Source organism: Cnephaeus nilssonii, assembly GCF_951640355.1.
Source record: "Cnephaeus nilssonii genome assembly, chromosome: 10".
NCBI classification, from domain to species: Eukaryota; Metazoa; Chordata; class Mammalia; order Chiroptera; family Vespertilionidae; genus Cnephaeus; species Cnephaeus nilssonii.
Window position 1 is genome coordinate 39,815,450 of NC_137081.1, and position 16,467 is coordinate 39,831,916.

The 16,467-nt window shown below is 34.5% G+C and overlaps 1 protein-coding gene across 1 annotated transcript in view; it reads left to right on the plus strand.

The window, feature by feature from the left end:
• Positions 1 to 16,467, plus strand: part of SESTD1 (SEC14 and spectrin domain containing 1) — a 104,179-nt gene that overhangs the window by 53,113 nt on the left and 34,599 nt on the right. Inside the window, exons 5-7 of the mRNA XM_079781749.1 lie at positions 1,598 to 1,711; positions 14,760 to 14,873; positions 16,003 to 16,097. Of these exons, the coding sequence (XP_079637875.1) occupies positions 1,598 to 1,711; positions 14,760 to 14,873; positions 16,003 to 16,097 (323 nt within the window). The remainder of the gene's footprint in view (positions 1 to 1,597; positions 1,712 to 14,759; positions 14,874 to 16,002; positions 16,098 to 16,467) is intronic.

Sequence of the window (16,467 nt, forward strand, 5' to 3'; positions counted from 1 at the left end):
TATACCATTTATGGTGTAGAATATAAATTTAGGGTTGTTGGTCCCTGGAGTTTGTAAATAAAGTTTTATTGGAACTAAACCACACTCATTTGTTTACATATTGCTTATGGCTTCTTTTATACTACAGGGATAGAATTTTAAATAATTGCAACATAGACTGTATTGCATGCAAAGCCTAAAATATTTATTATCTGGCCCTTCAGAATGAATTTACTGACCCCTGGTCTAGAACATTTGAAATGGTGTGGTAGAACTTAGGAGTAAGACAGGCTTGGTTTCTATTACAGCACCATCACTTAACTCTTATTTTGGATAAGTTACTTTAGTTCTCTGAAGCTCAATTTATTCTTCTGTAAAGTTGTAGGATGAAAGCCACTTGTTAATGCAAATTCATTTATTCAATAAATATACTGTATATATGGAGTATCCTCTATATGCCAGGCACATAGGAGTGACATGATAGATAAGGTACCTGCCATTGGGCAGCTTATGTTCTACTGGAAGAGTTAGACAATAAACAGGAAAATTACTAAATAATGAAACATCAGATAGTGGCAAATACTAGGAAGAAAAATGCAGTGGTAAAAGGAGGCTGAGCCAATGGTGCTATGTTAGGTAGGGTGGTTAGTGAAGAGGGAATATTTGAGTAGAATCCTAAATGAACTGAGGGAGCATTCCTATATGGGACAAAGAACATTCCAGACAGGAAACATCAAGGCAAAAGTCCTGAGGTGGGAACAGACTTCTTACATTCCAGGAGCAGCAAGGCCATCATAACTGTGGTGGAGGAGTGAGCTGAGGAGAAAGGTATGAGATGAGGTCTGAGAGGTCACTGGCCCTGGAGGGTCTTCCAGACCTTGGTAAGGGGTTGAATGTTATTCTGAGTAGAGAAAACATGAAGCAGGGAGGCCTGTTAAGAGAATATTTCAAAAGGCTGACAAGTTTAGGATATTAGCAATGTAGGTCATAGAAACGGGCAAATTTAAGATATGTATAAGGAGCTTGCTGATAAAGTATACATGGGATATTTATACATGGATAAATGTTAATTTCCATTTTTAGGTTATATGAATAACCATATCTATTAAATGTGAAATTGTATTAATCAAAGATTAGCTTTGTCCTTGTTAAGTTAATAATCATGCAAAATCTTGCCTTTTTTGTATAGTGACCTATAAGAAACTTATTTTGTGAGAAAATTGATTTTACATTATTTGAAGAATTTCTCCAAGAAAATTGCATTAGAAAAAAGAAATTTTATAATTTTTCAGCTAAAAATTGCCTTGCAGTTTAATCTATACATATTCTTGTTTCAGAGATTCAGTAAAACAAAAACAATTAACATGTACTGTGTGTATTGCTGTTTACCTTCACAATGGAATACGGTAATCTTTTCTGAGTCAGCTTGTCTTTCAAGTATTTCTTTATTGCCATATATGTTTTGAAGTTTGGAGTATTTCTTTTACTTTATTATTTTAAGTATTTTCCAAAGGTCTCTTAACTACTCAGCCTAATCATGAATATCTAGTAATTTATAACTTTAATAAACTATTCATTTTACATGTATAATCTATAATTATTTTTTTATATTTTACAGAATGTTGTTCCAGCTGAGGTGTCCCTTGTTTGTGTGGTAAAGCCAGATGAATTCTGGGATAAGAAAGTAACACATTTTTGCTTTTGGAAAGAAAAGGATAGACTTGGCTTTGAGGTAAATATAGGAGTGTGTTTTATCTTTAAAAATAGCGTTTTGCTGGTATTGTTTTGTTTGTGCAGTTTTGGATACTATGCAGTGCTTAAGTAATGCTTCCTCAGTGCCTAAGCAATGATCAGTAAGTATATAGTCAGCATTCAGATACTTGTTGAATGAATTATGATGCTTTGTCAAAGACCACAAATGCTTTCTTATTTTCATTCAAATCACCCTTTGTTAACTCCTTTGAATAAGTAGAAACTTTTTAGTCAAAAAGTTTTTGTGAATTACCACAGGACATGTAAGTCATAGTAGGAAATCATAGACATTTTGTAATTGAGGTCAGAGCATATTTTATATGATATGCCAATTTTTTTTTTTTTTTTTTTTTTTTAGTATCTGGTTTGGTTTTGGTATATGAACACAATTATCCATCCTTTACTATTGACATTTCTCTCTCCCTCTCACTTTCCTTGCATGAAAGTACATCTTATTGTAGATCAGGAAGAAGTCCAGAGATGAAATATAAATTTAAACAATTCTGTCATATTTTTCCTTCCACAACCTGTTAATCCCAGTTTCCTAGTAAGAGAGTTGATAGATACTAAACTTTACACCAGTTAAATAAAATATGGGAGCTTTGCAAGGTGTACGAAGTCCAACCCTTACCCTATAGAATATAGAGCCTTCAATGCTTGTTAAAGCCAGACAATTAAGACTCATTTTGGACCTTGCTACACATGTTTATTTTCAATAAAGTCAGTGTCAATGTATTTTTGGTCTGGAGGAAAGATTGCTCAGGTGTCTGAGAAAGATTTAAGAAAACCTGGTTAGTTCTTAAATGAGGTAGCTTGAAATGTCTTAAAATGAGTGATTTTTTTCTTCACTTAAAGAAAATATTAGGTTATAATTTACATGAAATAAAATTTATCCATTTTAGTGTACAGTTTTGAGAGTTTTGAAAACAGGTATGTAACCACATCACAATCAGGAAATATCACGCCAAAAATTTCCATCATGCTTCTTTGTAGTCAGCTCCTTCTTCCATCTGTAGTCCCTGACAACTACAGAACTGTTTTCTGTCCCTATAGTTTTGCCTTTTCTAGAATGTCATAGAAGTGGAATGATACAGTATGTAACATTTTTAATGTTTTTTTTCACATGTGCATTTGCACTTGAGATTCATCCATGTTGTATGTATTGATAGTTATTACTGAGTTACAGTATTCCATTGTGAAGGTGTACCACAGTTTGTGTATCCATTTCCCAAGTTGTGTTCAGTTTTTAGTGATTACAAATAAAGTACTGTAAACATTCATGTATAGGCTTTTATATGAAGTTTTTATCTTGAGGGGTAAAATACTTAGGAATTGGATTGGTGGCCCATATGGTAAGTATATATTTAACTTTATAAAACAATTCCAAAGTAGAATTTCAAAGCGGCTATATAATTTTGCTTTCCCACCAGCAAAGTATGAAATTCCCATTCTTGTTAGCACTTGGTATTGTCAGTTTTTGTTTGTTGAAATTATAGTTATTCTAGTGGTTGTGTAGAGGTGAATCATTTTGGTTTTAACTTGTATCTCTCTAATGATACAAGTATATTTTCAAATGTTTATATGCCATTGTTTATCTTATTTAGTGGTAAACATTTTTGCCCATTTAAAAAAAAGTAAATAAGGCCTTTGTTTTCTTGCTATTAAAATATGAAAGTTCTATACTTACTTGGATAGAGGTCTTCTATGAGCTGTGTAATTTGCAAATGTTACGTCTCTGTTATCTGCCTTTCAAGATCTTAACAGCATGTTTCAAGAAGTTTTTAACTTGGATGAAGTGCAGCTTTAAAACATTTTTTTTTTTTTCTGAACAAGGCTTTTTGTGCTGTAGCTGAGAAATTTTTGCCTAACCTAAGGTCACAAAGATTTCTCTTAGCCCTAGCTGGTTTGGCTCAGTGGATAGAGTGTTGGCCTGCTGACTAAAGGGTCCTGGGTTTGATTGCTGTCAAGGGTACATGCCCGGGTTTCGAACTTGACCCCCAGTAGGGGGTGTGTAGGAAGCAGCCAATCAATGATTCTCTCTCTCTCTGTCTCCCTTTTTTCTCTGAAGTCAATAAAAATATATTTTAAAAAATTTCTCATATATTTTAGGTTTTATATTTAGATCTATGATCCATTTGAGTTAATAGTTGTGTCAAGTTATTATCTGATAATGTATGTTTCATGACTTTGGTTATTGTTAATTTGTTCAAGTTGTTTTTTGACTCAGTATATGGTCTATCTTGATTTCCTTGTGTATGTAACAAGAATGTGTGTTTGCCATTGTGGGCAGGGTGATCCATAACTGTCAAGATAGTTCATAATGTGATTTCAAATTGGTGTTCTGTTTGATTATTTTCCGTGTGTGTGTGTGTGTGTGTGTGTGTGTGTGTGTGTGTGTGTATGTGTTTCAGTTTGGGTATTTTCTATTGATCCATTTTCAAGTTCATTGTTTCTTGGCTGTGTTGAGTTTGTTAATGAAGCAAACTTACTTCATCTCAGTTGCCATGTTTTTATTTTCTATAATTTCTATTTGATTCTTTCTTGTAGTTTCTACTCTTTGCTGAGATTCCCCATTTGTTCTGCAGTTTTTCCATGAGAAACTTTAGCATCCTATATAATAAAAGCCTAATATGCTAAGTGTCTAGTGGTCTGGTCATCCATTCAACCAATCAAAGTGTAATATGCTAGTGATATTCGAAGGCCGCTCAACTGCTCGCTATGACGTGCACTGACCACCAGGGAGCAGACGCTCCGACCAGTAGGTTAGCTTGCTGCTGGGGTCTGGCCTATCGGGACTGAGTGAGACACGCCGGACACACCTGGAGCCCTCCCGCGGTCCCTCCCTGGCTTGCCAACCTCCCGCGTCCCTCCCCAGCCCCAATTGTGCACCGGTGGGGTCCCTCGGCCTGGCCTGCGCCCTCTCACAATCTGGGCTGAGGGATCCCCCCACCCCCAGTGCACGAATTTCGTGCACTGGGCCTCTAGTATCCTGTATAATAAAAGCCCTTGCGTGATGTCATAACAAGGCCGCCACAAGATGGCTGCCCTCACGTTGTTACAAAATGGCCGGCAGGGGAGGGCAGTTGGGGGCGACCAGGCCTGCAGGGGAGGGCAGTTGTGGGTGACCAGGTTGGCAGGGAGGGCAGTTGTGAATGACCAGGCCAGCAGGAGAGGGTAGTTGGGGGCGACCAGGCCTGCAGGGGAGGGCAGCTGGGGGCAACCAGGCCTGCAGGGGAGGGTGGTTGGGGGCGATCAGGCCAGCAGGGGAGGGCAGTTGGGGGTGATCAGGCTGGCAGGGGAGGGCAGTTAGGTGTCAATCAGGCTGACAGGGGAGTGGTTAGGGGGTGATCAGGCAGGCAGGCAGGCAAGCGGTTAGGAGCCAGTGGTCCCGGATCGTGAGAGGGTGCAGGCCGAATTTTATGCACTGGGCTTCTAGTATTATAATAATCTTTAACCCTTTGCACTCGCTTGCTTTTTTCTCGAGCTGCTACTGATGCTAACTGTGTCGAGTCACACTCGACATCCAAGTGCAAAAGGTTAATTCCCTACCTGACATTTTTTATATCTGGATCTGTCTCATTCTGGGTATGTTGTTTGCTTTGTTTATTGGCAGTGGGTTGTTTTCTTTCTTGCCTTTTGTGTGCCTTGTTATTTTTGTTGGATGTTGGACATCTTGTTTAGGACAGTAGCAATTGAGGTAAGTGGTATTTGTGCTTGCATATGGGCCCATCTTGTCTTTTACAAGGCCTTTTAGTGGGGTAGGGGAAGAGTTGGTGGATTGAGCTGAGTTGAGTTGGCTTTTGTTGTTGCTATTGTTTTCCTCAGTGTACCACAGGCTTCAAATCCCTCTGGCTGCTTTGTGTTAAAGATGTGGGCTGGTTTGCCAGAGCAGTTTGTTTTTATAATATAGGGTGGTACAAAAGTAGGTTTATAGTTAAGAGTTTGCAAAACTAGAGTTTATTCTTGTATTTTTATTTATTAATTGTTGTATTATTTTCCATAACATTTGTGAACCTATTTTTGCCCCACCCCATTAGTATTCTACCCTCAGCTCTTGGTTTTTCCTTTGCACTTGGTTTTTCCTTTGCACTTGGATTTCTCTTTGCACTGCTGACTCTCCCTCAGCAGTAGACTGCTGTTGCTTGTTACTCAGTGTTTATCAGAGGGACATTTTCTGTTCTGATATAGCCTCGGTCTTAGGCAGGCTCTGTAATGGTGAGTCCAGTGGTTAGGGCCCCCTTAGTGGTGTTGCCCCTTCCCCAACTTCAGGGGGCCTCTACTCTGGGCTCATAATATATTCTTGCCCACAATAGGATAGAAGGTTCTTCTTTTCTCTTCTTCCAGCTGCAGTGGGGATTTACTTGTGCCCTAAAGTCAGTCTATCATCCTTATCTGAGCACCTAAAGGTTTTTGTTCTCTTGGAGAGGTAAGAGTTGAAGAATCTAGGCTGTGCATCAACTTCATGCCTTTCCCATAGTGGCTGCTGCTTCCTTCTCTAAGGCCTGTACTCTGAGAGAGGCTGTGTTGAAGTTTCTTATCTATCCCCAGTCTTTCTCTGGAGTCCCTGGGAAGTCTGTGGAGGGGAACCTGCAAATGAGTTTGAATTCTTGTGGCAGTACCTCCCAGGTCTCTGCAACTTTGATACTAGCTCACATTTGACCTTGAGCAATTCATTACAAATGTTAGCTGAATTCTTGCCTGGCTTGTATGGAGTCCAGCATTTTCTCCAGATAAACAAGTGTTCCTGTCTGCATCTGTCCCTGAAGGTGCAGGTCTTTCCTTAGATTTCAGGTTATTTGGTTTCCCTGTGAACTTAACTTTCATGAATTCAAGAAAAGTTGTGATTTTTCAGATTAACTTGCACTGTTTTGTTGTTCTTATAAGGGTTGGAGCAATGCTCTTTCCACCTCTTTATTTTTTTGTTAATCCTCACCCAAGGATATTTTTTCCATTGATTTTAGAGAGAGAGTGGAAGGACATTGATGTGAGAGAGACACATCGATTGGTTTCCTCCCACATGTGCTCCGACCAGGGCCAGGGATCGAGCCTGCAACTGAGGTACATGCCCTTGACCAGAATCAATCCCAGGACCCTTCAGTCTGTGGGTCTACACTCTAACCACTGAGTCAAACCGGCTAGGGCTCTTTCCACCTTTTTACACGCTAAGCAGAAGTCAGATGTTTTGTTTTTCACTTTTATATTTCAGCTTTTGTCATTATTGACCTGACTGTGATCTAGACATAGTAGAAGAGTACATGCCAGCATGTACATTAAGAAAGGTGTTATCCTGATAATTGAATGAGAAATGCATCCCAGGGAAGAGAAACAAGTGTAGTGAGGGAAGAAAGTAAAAGCTGAAAGCAGGAGGCCTGGTGTTGCCATGGCAGTGAGCACTTCAGACAGTCAGGGAGGCCCGCTGTTCCTGCCAGGAAATGTTGCTCCAGGAGGATGCAAAGTGATCAGGAGCCAGTGGTTCAGAAAGTAAGCCACAGACACTGAGTGAGGGAGAAGACCCCTTTGTGAGGAGCCTGTCGTAGCCTGCATAAGCATACGCATCTGCTCAGAAATGCTCTGTCCAAATGGATCTCATGCTTTATGAATTAATTGTGATGTAATACCTTGCATCTTGGAGGATAAAATGTAAGAGAGAATTCCTGTCTGCCTTGATTTGATGTCATAGATTGATGTTTTAAAACTCAAGCATTAAAGCTTCTTGTATCAGCATATTTTCTGTTAGGCATTGAAGAGGTTCAGTTAGCACATTTTCCCAAGTAAATAAGCACTAGGCATTTACTAAAAGCCTAATGTTCTAATGAGATGAGAGTAGTTTCAAATGCTGCCTTGCATACCACCAAACCTATTCAACTATATGGGGCAGTTCAGCACCAGCCATTAAATGATACTTAGAGCTATATGTAAAATTGAATTCAACGTAGATACTTGTTTAATTAAAAACTACTTTCCATGGTGTTATTTTGGATCATTTGGGCCTTTGAAAGTACATTATAACTTTGTTATGAGTACTTGTGTTCCTATAAGCATTAGTATGTTTTACTTCATGGAATTATCCATAACAAGGATTTATTACCAGCTGTCTACATGTTCATCAAATAAACACCCAGTAGTTATTTTAATGACACCCTGATCCCAGATAATTTCACATTTCCTTGCCTATCATTCTTCCTAATTTTTTCCCTCTAGATGAAATTCTTCCTGTTAATTTCTCTAATGTTTTTCATCAGCTATTGAATATTCATCTTTCATTGCTCACCTAAATGTTTCTTCAGCCATCCTTCCTGTGTTTGAAATAGTTGCCTACCTGTTCACTTTCTTCTTTAGCAACTCAGATATCAGGTACTTTCTGTCCTTTACCAACATTTTACCTCCTGGTGTTGATAGATTTTGATAAAATTTGCTGTTGTCTATCAAAGGATAAGATAAATTGAAGTAGTCCTGGCAGTAGTCTTTTCTTCAAATTGGGAGACTAGTAATCAAAGGGATCTCTACCTTCTCCTTCTTTATTGTCATTCATGAGACTAAAAGTGTTATTTATTGATATGATAACCAGCCACCATTCTAAGTTGTTTTCTTCTCATCTCTTTTTATTACTGATCCTGTTTTTTTCTGAGGCCATACTAATGTTAGATCCAGGACCCAAGACTGTCTTCATGTTCCTCTATTTATTCTTCTTTCCAGTTTTTGTAGAAAGTTATTTTCCCTTAGAAAAATATTCTACAGCAAACAAATGCAAGCAAACATACACAATGAGATAGTATGAGTATAAACACATATACACACGAGTATGTACTAAGCACGCAAAGACTTAGCAAGACACATTTTAATTCCAAATCTTGCACACACATTCTTAGCATAAGTAAACTAAAAAGTAAAACATCTGAGTGCTTGGAGAGTGACAAGTTCAGTGTTATGTTCTTTAAGAATATTTTATTAGGAAAGGATACGTGTTCTAGTTACAGACGGAAGAGTGGGAATAAGGGAGAGACAAGTTTTAAGTCTTTTCTATAAATTTGATTTCAGGTTAAAGAAAACCTTCACAAAAGTTTTGGTTAAAGACAATATGTTAAATATTCTTCTCTTCAAACTTTTTGAACAATGGCATGTGCTATTTAATAAAATATTATGCTTATTCATTTAATTTGTCTTAACCTCTCAACATAAAGGAAGAAGTAATGTTTTATGTAGGACTTTACTATTAAAACAATTTCATAGTGTTTATTTTCTTTGAAAGGATTTGGCAAAGTGATCTTTTTTTCTTCCTTTCTGTAGTATATCCTTAAATATATTGTATGTCATAAAAGAAAGTGAATCTATACTATTTACATTTAAGTTAATTTTAGGAAAAAGAGCTTTAAAAGAAATATTCAGATGCAAATAAACCTTTGCCACATATAACTGAGTAACTGCAGATTTTTCCTTTGGCTTATTAAACTTGAAATCTGTTGCCAATAATTTTATGGATGTAGGTACTGCAAAATATTAAAAGGTGTGTGTGTGTGTGTGTGTGTGTGTGTGTGTGTGTGTGTGTGTGTTTAGTGAGATTAACCAGAGTGGATGGAAAGTGACAAGTGCTCTTCATTGGGCAAGAACAGGTCATATGTTAGAAACAATGGTCCAAATTAAATGTGTGGGATGGCAGCTGATCAGAATTATGTCCTCTTAGAGCTTAAAGAGACATCATTAATTTAATGTAGCTTCTTTGGCAGATTGGGAAAATAAGCCAGGAGTGAATTCCTTTAGGTTGACTTCTACAAGGTGAGTGAGTTTGTGTCAGAGCTAGGGTATAAACCTGGAATGATTGGCTCCTAGCTTAGGATCCTTCTAGTTATTATTTAATTGTGTTTAACTTAAGAAAGGAATTTGGAAATCTCTTGGGGGTATTCTAGTAAAGCCTTTGGCTCTCTGCACTATTATGACCAGAGGAGCAACAACATGTAGATTTATTTATAGTATTGTCAACAAAGACTTTAGAAACAAACCAGAAATCTTTAATCCACTTTATGAAAGTGTTGTACAGCTGTCTCTGGATTATTGTAGAAACAAAAAAAAAGCTATTTCCTTTATAGAACCTTATTTATTTTTATATTTCCAACATTAGAATACATAACATCCAATAAATAATACTTTTAATAAATAAATTTAGCTTCCATCAAATAATGATTATTTAGCAAATAAACAGCACATCATTAAAAGTTGTTATAATATGAGGGACATGATAGAGAGATTTTTTAAAAGATATTTCAGTGTTTTAAATAGAATATTGTGCCAAATAAGGCACAGTTGTAGAGCAGAAAGACCATTTACTATGTTTTCCATTCATTGTATTTTCTGTTCAGTCATTTTTTTCAGGAGAGAGTGTTTTGGAAATGTCATCTTTTCAGATGTGAAATGATGGTCAATTTAGCAGGTAGTTCATTTCCTCATCGAATAAATAAATTGTTAGTATATACTTAGTTAATAAATAGCTAGACATTTTTAGAGAAAGGAGAATCCCCTCCCTGGGATCTGATTGTGTTTAATCTTTCTAGAGTGGAAGTGTCTGCCTGGATCCCAAAAGGAGTTCGTGGCAGCATATATGGTTTCTATGGCTTAACTCCACTTATTGTTAAATGTTTAACATCTTGCCTGTCTCTAAGAACTAGTCTAAAGAAGCTGCATTGGAGCTAGAGGATAAAATAAAGCCCTTTGTGACAAGTTCTTCACTAAGAGAAAACCGTTTTCTGTGTTTCTTTTATTCTATTGTTTCTTTTAAATTAGCTCCCATTGGTACCTAAATAGTAAAATATGCTAAGCTCCTTATCCTAGAGATAACATAAATTGCCATTTAAAGTAGACAGGTATTATACAGTTTGCTGTTATTAAACTAACCAAAAATGTAATCTAATGTTCTGTATCTTATTTTTTTTATTTTTTAATGGAAAAAAGAATCACATGAACTCTCAACTTCCCTGTCATTACCACCTCCCGATTTTCCTTGTTCTACCTCTAACGTTCTTGCTTGCTGCCTCAGAAGAGGTACTGTTTCCCCAGGCTGAGGTTGAGATCTCATCTTGTTTCTTGTATAAGTCATTTCCTTCTTCTAATGATTCTTTTCTGTGTTTAGTTTTTTAATATGGCATTTGGTACATACTATTTAAAAAATGTATATGTATACAAGAATCTTAATAATAAAACAAACACTTGAATACCTACCACATAACCTAAGAACTCAAATATCTAGAACTTAAAATAAATCTGAGTGCCCCTCTCTGATCCTATTCACCTGTCCCCATCCCTGAACACCTAAATTATTTGTGTTTATTCATCTTCTGTTTAGGTTTTCTTTCTGTATGTGTGTATTAAAAACTTAAATGTGAAAGAAAATCTTTAGAAGAAAATAGAGAATGTTTATCTTTTTTATTTATATCTAGAGAGTTGTCATTTAGGGATATTTATTCTAAAATAATATATTTAGTTTTATTTGTTTTTTGAGTTTTATAAATATGATATCATGATTTTAGTCTTCACTGACTTGCTTTTTCTCACTCTTCATTACCTGTCTAAGAGTCATGCATATTCTTGCAGTAGATGCAGTTGATGCATGCTCACTGCTGAATGTATTTCCATTGTATGAATAAAAACAATATACTTATTCTGTTGGTGGGTATTTGGGTTGTTTCCATTCTTTTACCATTATAAATGATGCTCTATAACATATACAGGTATATGTCTCCTGATAAACATGTATAAGGTTTTTGTTTGTTTGTGGAATATCCAGGCATAGGTTATAGAAACGTTTACAATTTCAAGATAATGCCAAATTGTTTTCCAAAGAGGCATTTTAATTTGTATATCCACTTGTGGTGTATAAGAGTTTCTGCTGCTCTACGCCTTGCTACCACTTGATATTGGCTAATGAAAATATTTAAATCATTATGGTCTTTTCTCAAGTTATCCTTGGGTATCTGATAGTTTAGTCGCAAAATAAGTTGAGGGTTTTTCCTTTATTTTTATTATCTGAAAGCATTTAATTAAGAAATGGCCTGTTCTTTGAGTTTTTTAAATTTAAATGAAGCTTCTTAGACTGTGAAGCTAAGCAAGTAGCTTATAGGTCATCAGGACAAATGTGCTGATTTTATAAGAGGAGACCACTGAGGCTTCCAGGCTTCACAGGACTTACTAGAAATCTCAGGGCTAGTACGGAACAGGGCCAGAATTGAAGCTGGTTCGAGGTCTGGTATACTTGCAGCATCACACACAAACTTTCACAACATAGTTAGTTAATAAAATACTTCTTAGCTACTGAAAATTTATTTGATTTTTAAAACTCACTTGTAAACTGGCTGGGCCTGGTATTTTCTTTTTGGGAAGATTGTTTTAAAAGAAAGATGTATAGTTATTTATTTTAGTTTTTAAGTAAATAATGAACTCCCTGTATTCCTACATCTAGTTCCAACAACGATTAATCCATGGTCCCTCCTGCCTCATCCTTACCCTCAGCCACTTTGCTCAGGGAAAACTGAAAATATTATAGTGAACAAAATTGAAGATATTTCAATTTATCTGTAAATAAATCTTTCATTGTGTGTCTCTAAAACATAAAGACTATAAAAACTATAACCCAATACCCATTATCATGCCTTAAAAAAATCCTTTAATATCTAAGAGCCAATTGGTTTCAAATTTGTTATTATTTGGTAAATGTTATTAAAAGATTTGGTTCTAAACAGAATATTATTTGTAAGTACTATATTTTGAAATTTATTCATAAATTTATATATAAATTAAGGCACACATTGGTTTATTTATTTGTATCAGGAATTAAACAATGTCCATAAGTTGTGATTGGTTGAGATGCCTTTCCAAGTAGATAGGGTTTTTTAATTTTGTTAATAATTTCTGATTTGATTGATTATTGAGTCCTACCTTAATTTCATTGCAGTTTTTTTTTTTTTTTGCAATGTACCTAGGCTTTCTTTATGGTGTGATATACAGTCATTTAAAAAAATATTTTATGATTGCTTTAAAAGAATATATAATTCTCTTATATTTGTTGTGGGATTCTGTATTTCTCTTTCTCTTTTCTTATCCATTCTTTTTTTTTTTTTCCTGGAAGAGAACAGGTTGTTTGTCCTGTGGAGTTTTTCATTGCCAGGAGTATCTCTGTGGTGTGATTAACATATTCTTCTGCCTTCTCAAATTTAGACAATTGATTAGATTCAGAATTCATTTCCTTTTCCCAAGGCTTTTCATTGATCAGGAGTCTCATAATAGTTGTCTTCTCTTTTTGTGATGTTAGCAGCCATTGATGATCAATGCCTAGATCCCTTAATTTATTAAAGATTTAAAATGATGTTCTAGTTCTATTATTCTTCCTTCATTTACTAGCTAGAATACTTCTATAATGAGAAACTTAACCTCATTTATTATTTACCCAGTGGTATTGTTGCTATGTAAAAGGTTAGATACTTTTTTCCCCTTTATATCCTGATTTTATAAGTATGAGCTCATTGAGTTAAACATACTGATATTTTAAAATACCACATTTATTATTCTTACTGATATGCAAATTATTGCATCTTGACCAGTGGAAAACTTTTTCAGGACTTTTTGGCACAACCCTAGTAGTCTTTGATAATCTCCATATCTGGATGAGACATCCCAAGCTCATCATGTGTATTTCCAGATCTGGCATTTCTCCAAGGAGATTTGATTCCTTAAAGTGGGAAATGGTATTTGGAGACAACATTTGGATGCTAGGAGTGTGTATGTTTACATAATTGGTCATCATTTCTAACCTGTCAGTGGACAGAATTAGAGAATTTGTGTATGTAAGTGTATGTTTTTATTTAAGATCAAGTATGTCATGAGTTTAAACTGATGCTTCCAATTCAAATTGAAGACCATAAGGGCAACTTTTTCCCTCTCACATCTTCCTTCCCAAGAATTCCATTTTGTCAAGGACATCAGGGATCTTTGATCCCTGTCCTTTTTTTTTTTTTAGACGAGTTGGTTTCTCTGTGCCCTCTGCCCTCTGAGGAGTTACAGAAAAGTTATAATTTTATAGATTATCTGGCCTTTGTTCTTTAGGATGATAATAGTGTTCCTTCCAGCTTGACACATTGTTTTTATATTCTTCTTACCAAGTCTTTTTTGTGTGTGTAAATTTAAATTCATGTCTTAATGTCTTATTTTTGCTTCAATACTACCATTTGAATACCTTTCTCCCATGTATTTTTTTTATTTATGTGTATATTCACTGAAAGTTTATTTAGCTCTATAGTGGTTTCTTAGATGATTCCATAATTTGTATTTGAAATCTTTTGAAGTTTAGCGTTAAAAGATTATTTTAACATAATTTTCAAGTTCATGAATTCTCTGATTGCTCTACATTTTAGTTCTGATTTTCAAACTAAATATTAGTATATCCCAAGTTTTACTCTACCATTACAGGGACATGTTTTGTTAATATATAATCAAAGGAATGTTAGAGAAACTTTGTATAATTTTTTATATTCATCAAGTTTGATTTTTCTTATTAGCTTTTCATAAATTAAAATAAAATGATAGACTTGTTAATTCTTTATTACAGAGTATAATCCAAGAGTACAATAAAGTGTGTAATTTTTGATTGACAGATTTATTATTCATTTGTGCTTATCATTTTATTGTACTTAGCTAAGTTTAAGGCCACATGAAAATTCTTTGCTGAAAATATTATTGTAGTAAAGGAGCTGATTTTTATTACCAAGAAATTATTAATATTGATAAAATTTGAAAATATTTAAACCAAGCTACTCTAGTGTCCCTGTTCTTTTAAAATGTGATACTATAAAAAGTTAATGATCGCATATTTCTTAGTAATTAATGTCCACAATTTATTGAATTGATTTTAAATGTTGTTGTATTAAATAATTGATATATCATGTTGGAAACAATATTGCATAGTTTATCCTAATTTTACCTCCTCATTACTTTCGTGGCCATAAAAAGTGGCTCACTAAATGTTTCTTTTCTTTTTACCTTTATAGGTTATTTTAGTGTCTGCTAATAAATTGACTCGTTATATAGAACCATGTCAGTTAACTGAAGATTTTGGTGGAAGTCTCACTTACGATCACATGGACTGGTTAAATAAGAGGCTGGTTGGTATATTACAATGAGATAAAATGTTATTACATGTAAATAAGATATTTTGATAACTTCACTGTTTTAATCAACTAAAGTATAATTAACTAAAATGTAGATTGTTTTCCCTTTTATAAAAATGAAGAAATATAATGTATATCACATGAGAGTATAATATTTGAAGGCAAATACTTTGGAGTCAGATTCACAAATGTTAGCTATTACTGTTGTCATTAGTAGCAGTATTACTAGTTAAAGTTGTAAATCTTCTGGGTAGACAGAGTAGCATAACTTCCTGGGAGGTAATCTAGTTATATACCATTCTCATAGAAAATATTTAAACATCAATTTGAATTGGAGAGCAGTTTGGCAGGTTGTGGTTTATGATTCTGAAAATGTATCTTCTTTGTCAGACTTCTGAAATCTGGTACTCTGTATAATATAGCATTATTTAACCAAACTGTTGGGGACTAAAATAATAAATATATTAACTCCGTTTAGATTATATGCTAATTTTATTGAAGAATAATGAACTTTTGGATATTTCAGAATGGAAAACCAATTCTATTTCCATCATATTTAAACAATGTTTTCAGACAAATGAATGTCCACTTTATTTTAACCGGACTTGTCCAAATCCCTTTTTAGAAATATTTTAAGAACTCATGTTAAAATTGTAACTAATTTATTTTTATGCTGTATGTTTGTATGTAAAATTCTTTAACCATTACATGTAACCAGTATGGATTGATAATAGAATAACAAAGAAATGTTCCATAACTGGAAGTAGAAAATTAAAACTTTTCTAAATAATGTTCATGCAGTTAAAACTATTATGGATGCAGATGTTTCTCAAGGAAACGTAGGAATAAAAATAAACTTGCTGATTGAGGAATAAAAATAATTTCTTAATGTATTTAAATTTTAAGACTTTCTTATCCTTTGAAACTATTCATTGTTTTAGGGAGTGGTTGAGTCTTCTCTCCTGTACACAGCTGTGCTCTGATGGTTGAATTGTACTAAGTGACATCCAGAGGGGAAGGAGAAACCTTCCTGGCTAATTCTATTGCTCTTAACTGAAAATCCTTTAGTACATACTAACTTTTAAGACTATTCTTAATATCTTAATAAAATTTCATATTGTAGGTTTTTGAGAAGTTTACAAAGGAATCTACATCATTATTAGATGAACTTGCTTTGATTAACAATGGAAGTGATAAAGGAAATCAAGAGAAAGAAAGGTAGGTGGCCAGAGTCATGCAATTATACCCTTGCAAAGCTATGATTAACCTGATAAAAGAAACCTCTATTGTTAATGCAAGCTAAAAGAACTAAGGTAAGCAAGTCTCCATTCAATAAAAATTGCATAAAAAATGAATTAAATTTATTTTTTTAATTTTCAAGAATTTGCTTTATATGTAAAGTTTACTGATTTGAATAAAAGTTTCTTTACAAAAGACTTTATTTGATGAATAGTAATAGCTTTACTTTTTTTTCTGACACAATGTAAAATATTCTTTGGCAAGGAAATGTTTTCCAAATGAAACAATATTTTACCTTTTTAGAATTCTACTTTGCTTATAAAGAATATTGGAAAAGGTTGCAGCGTGA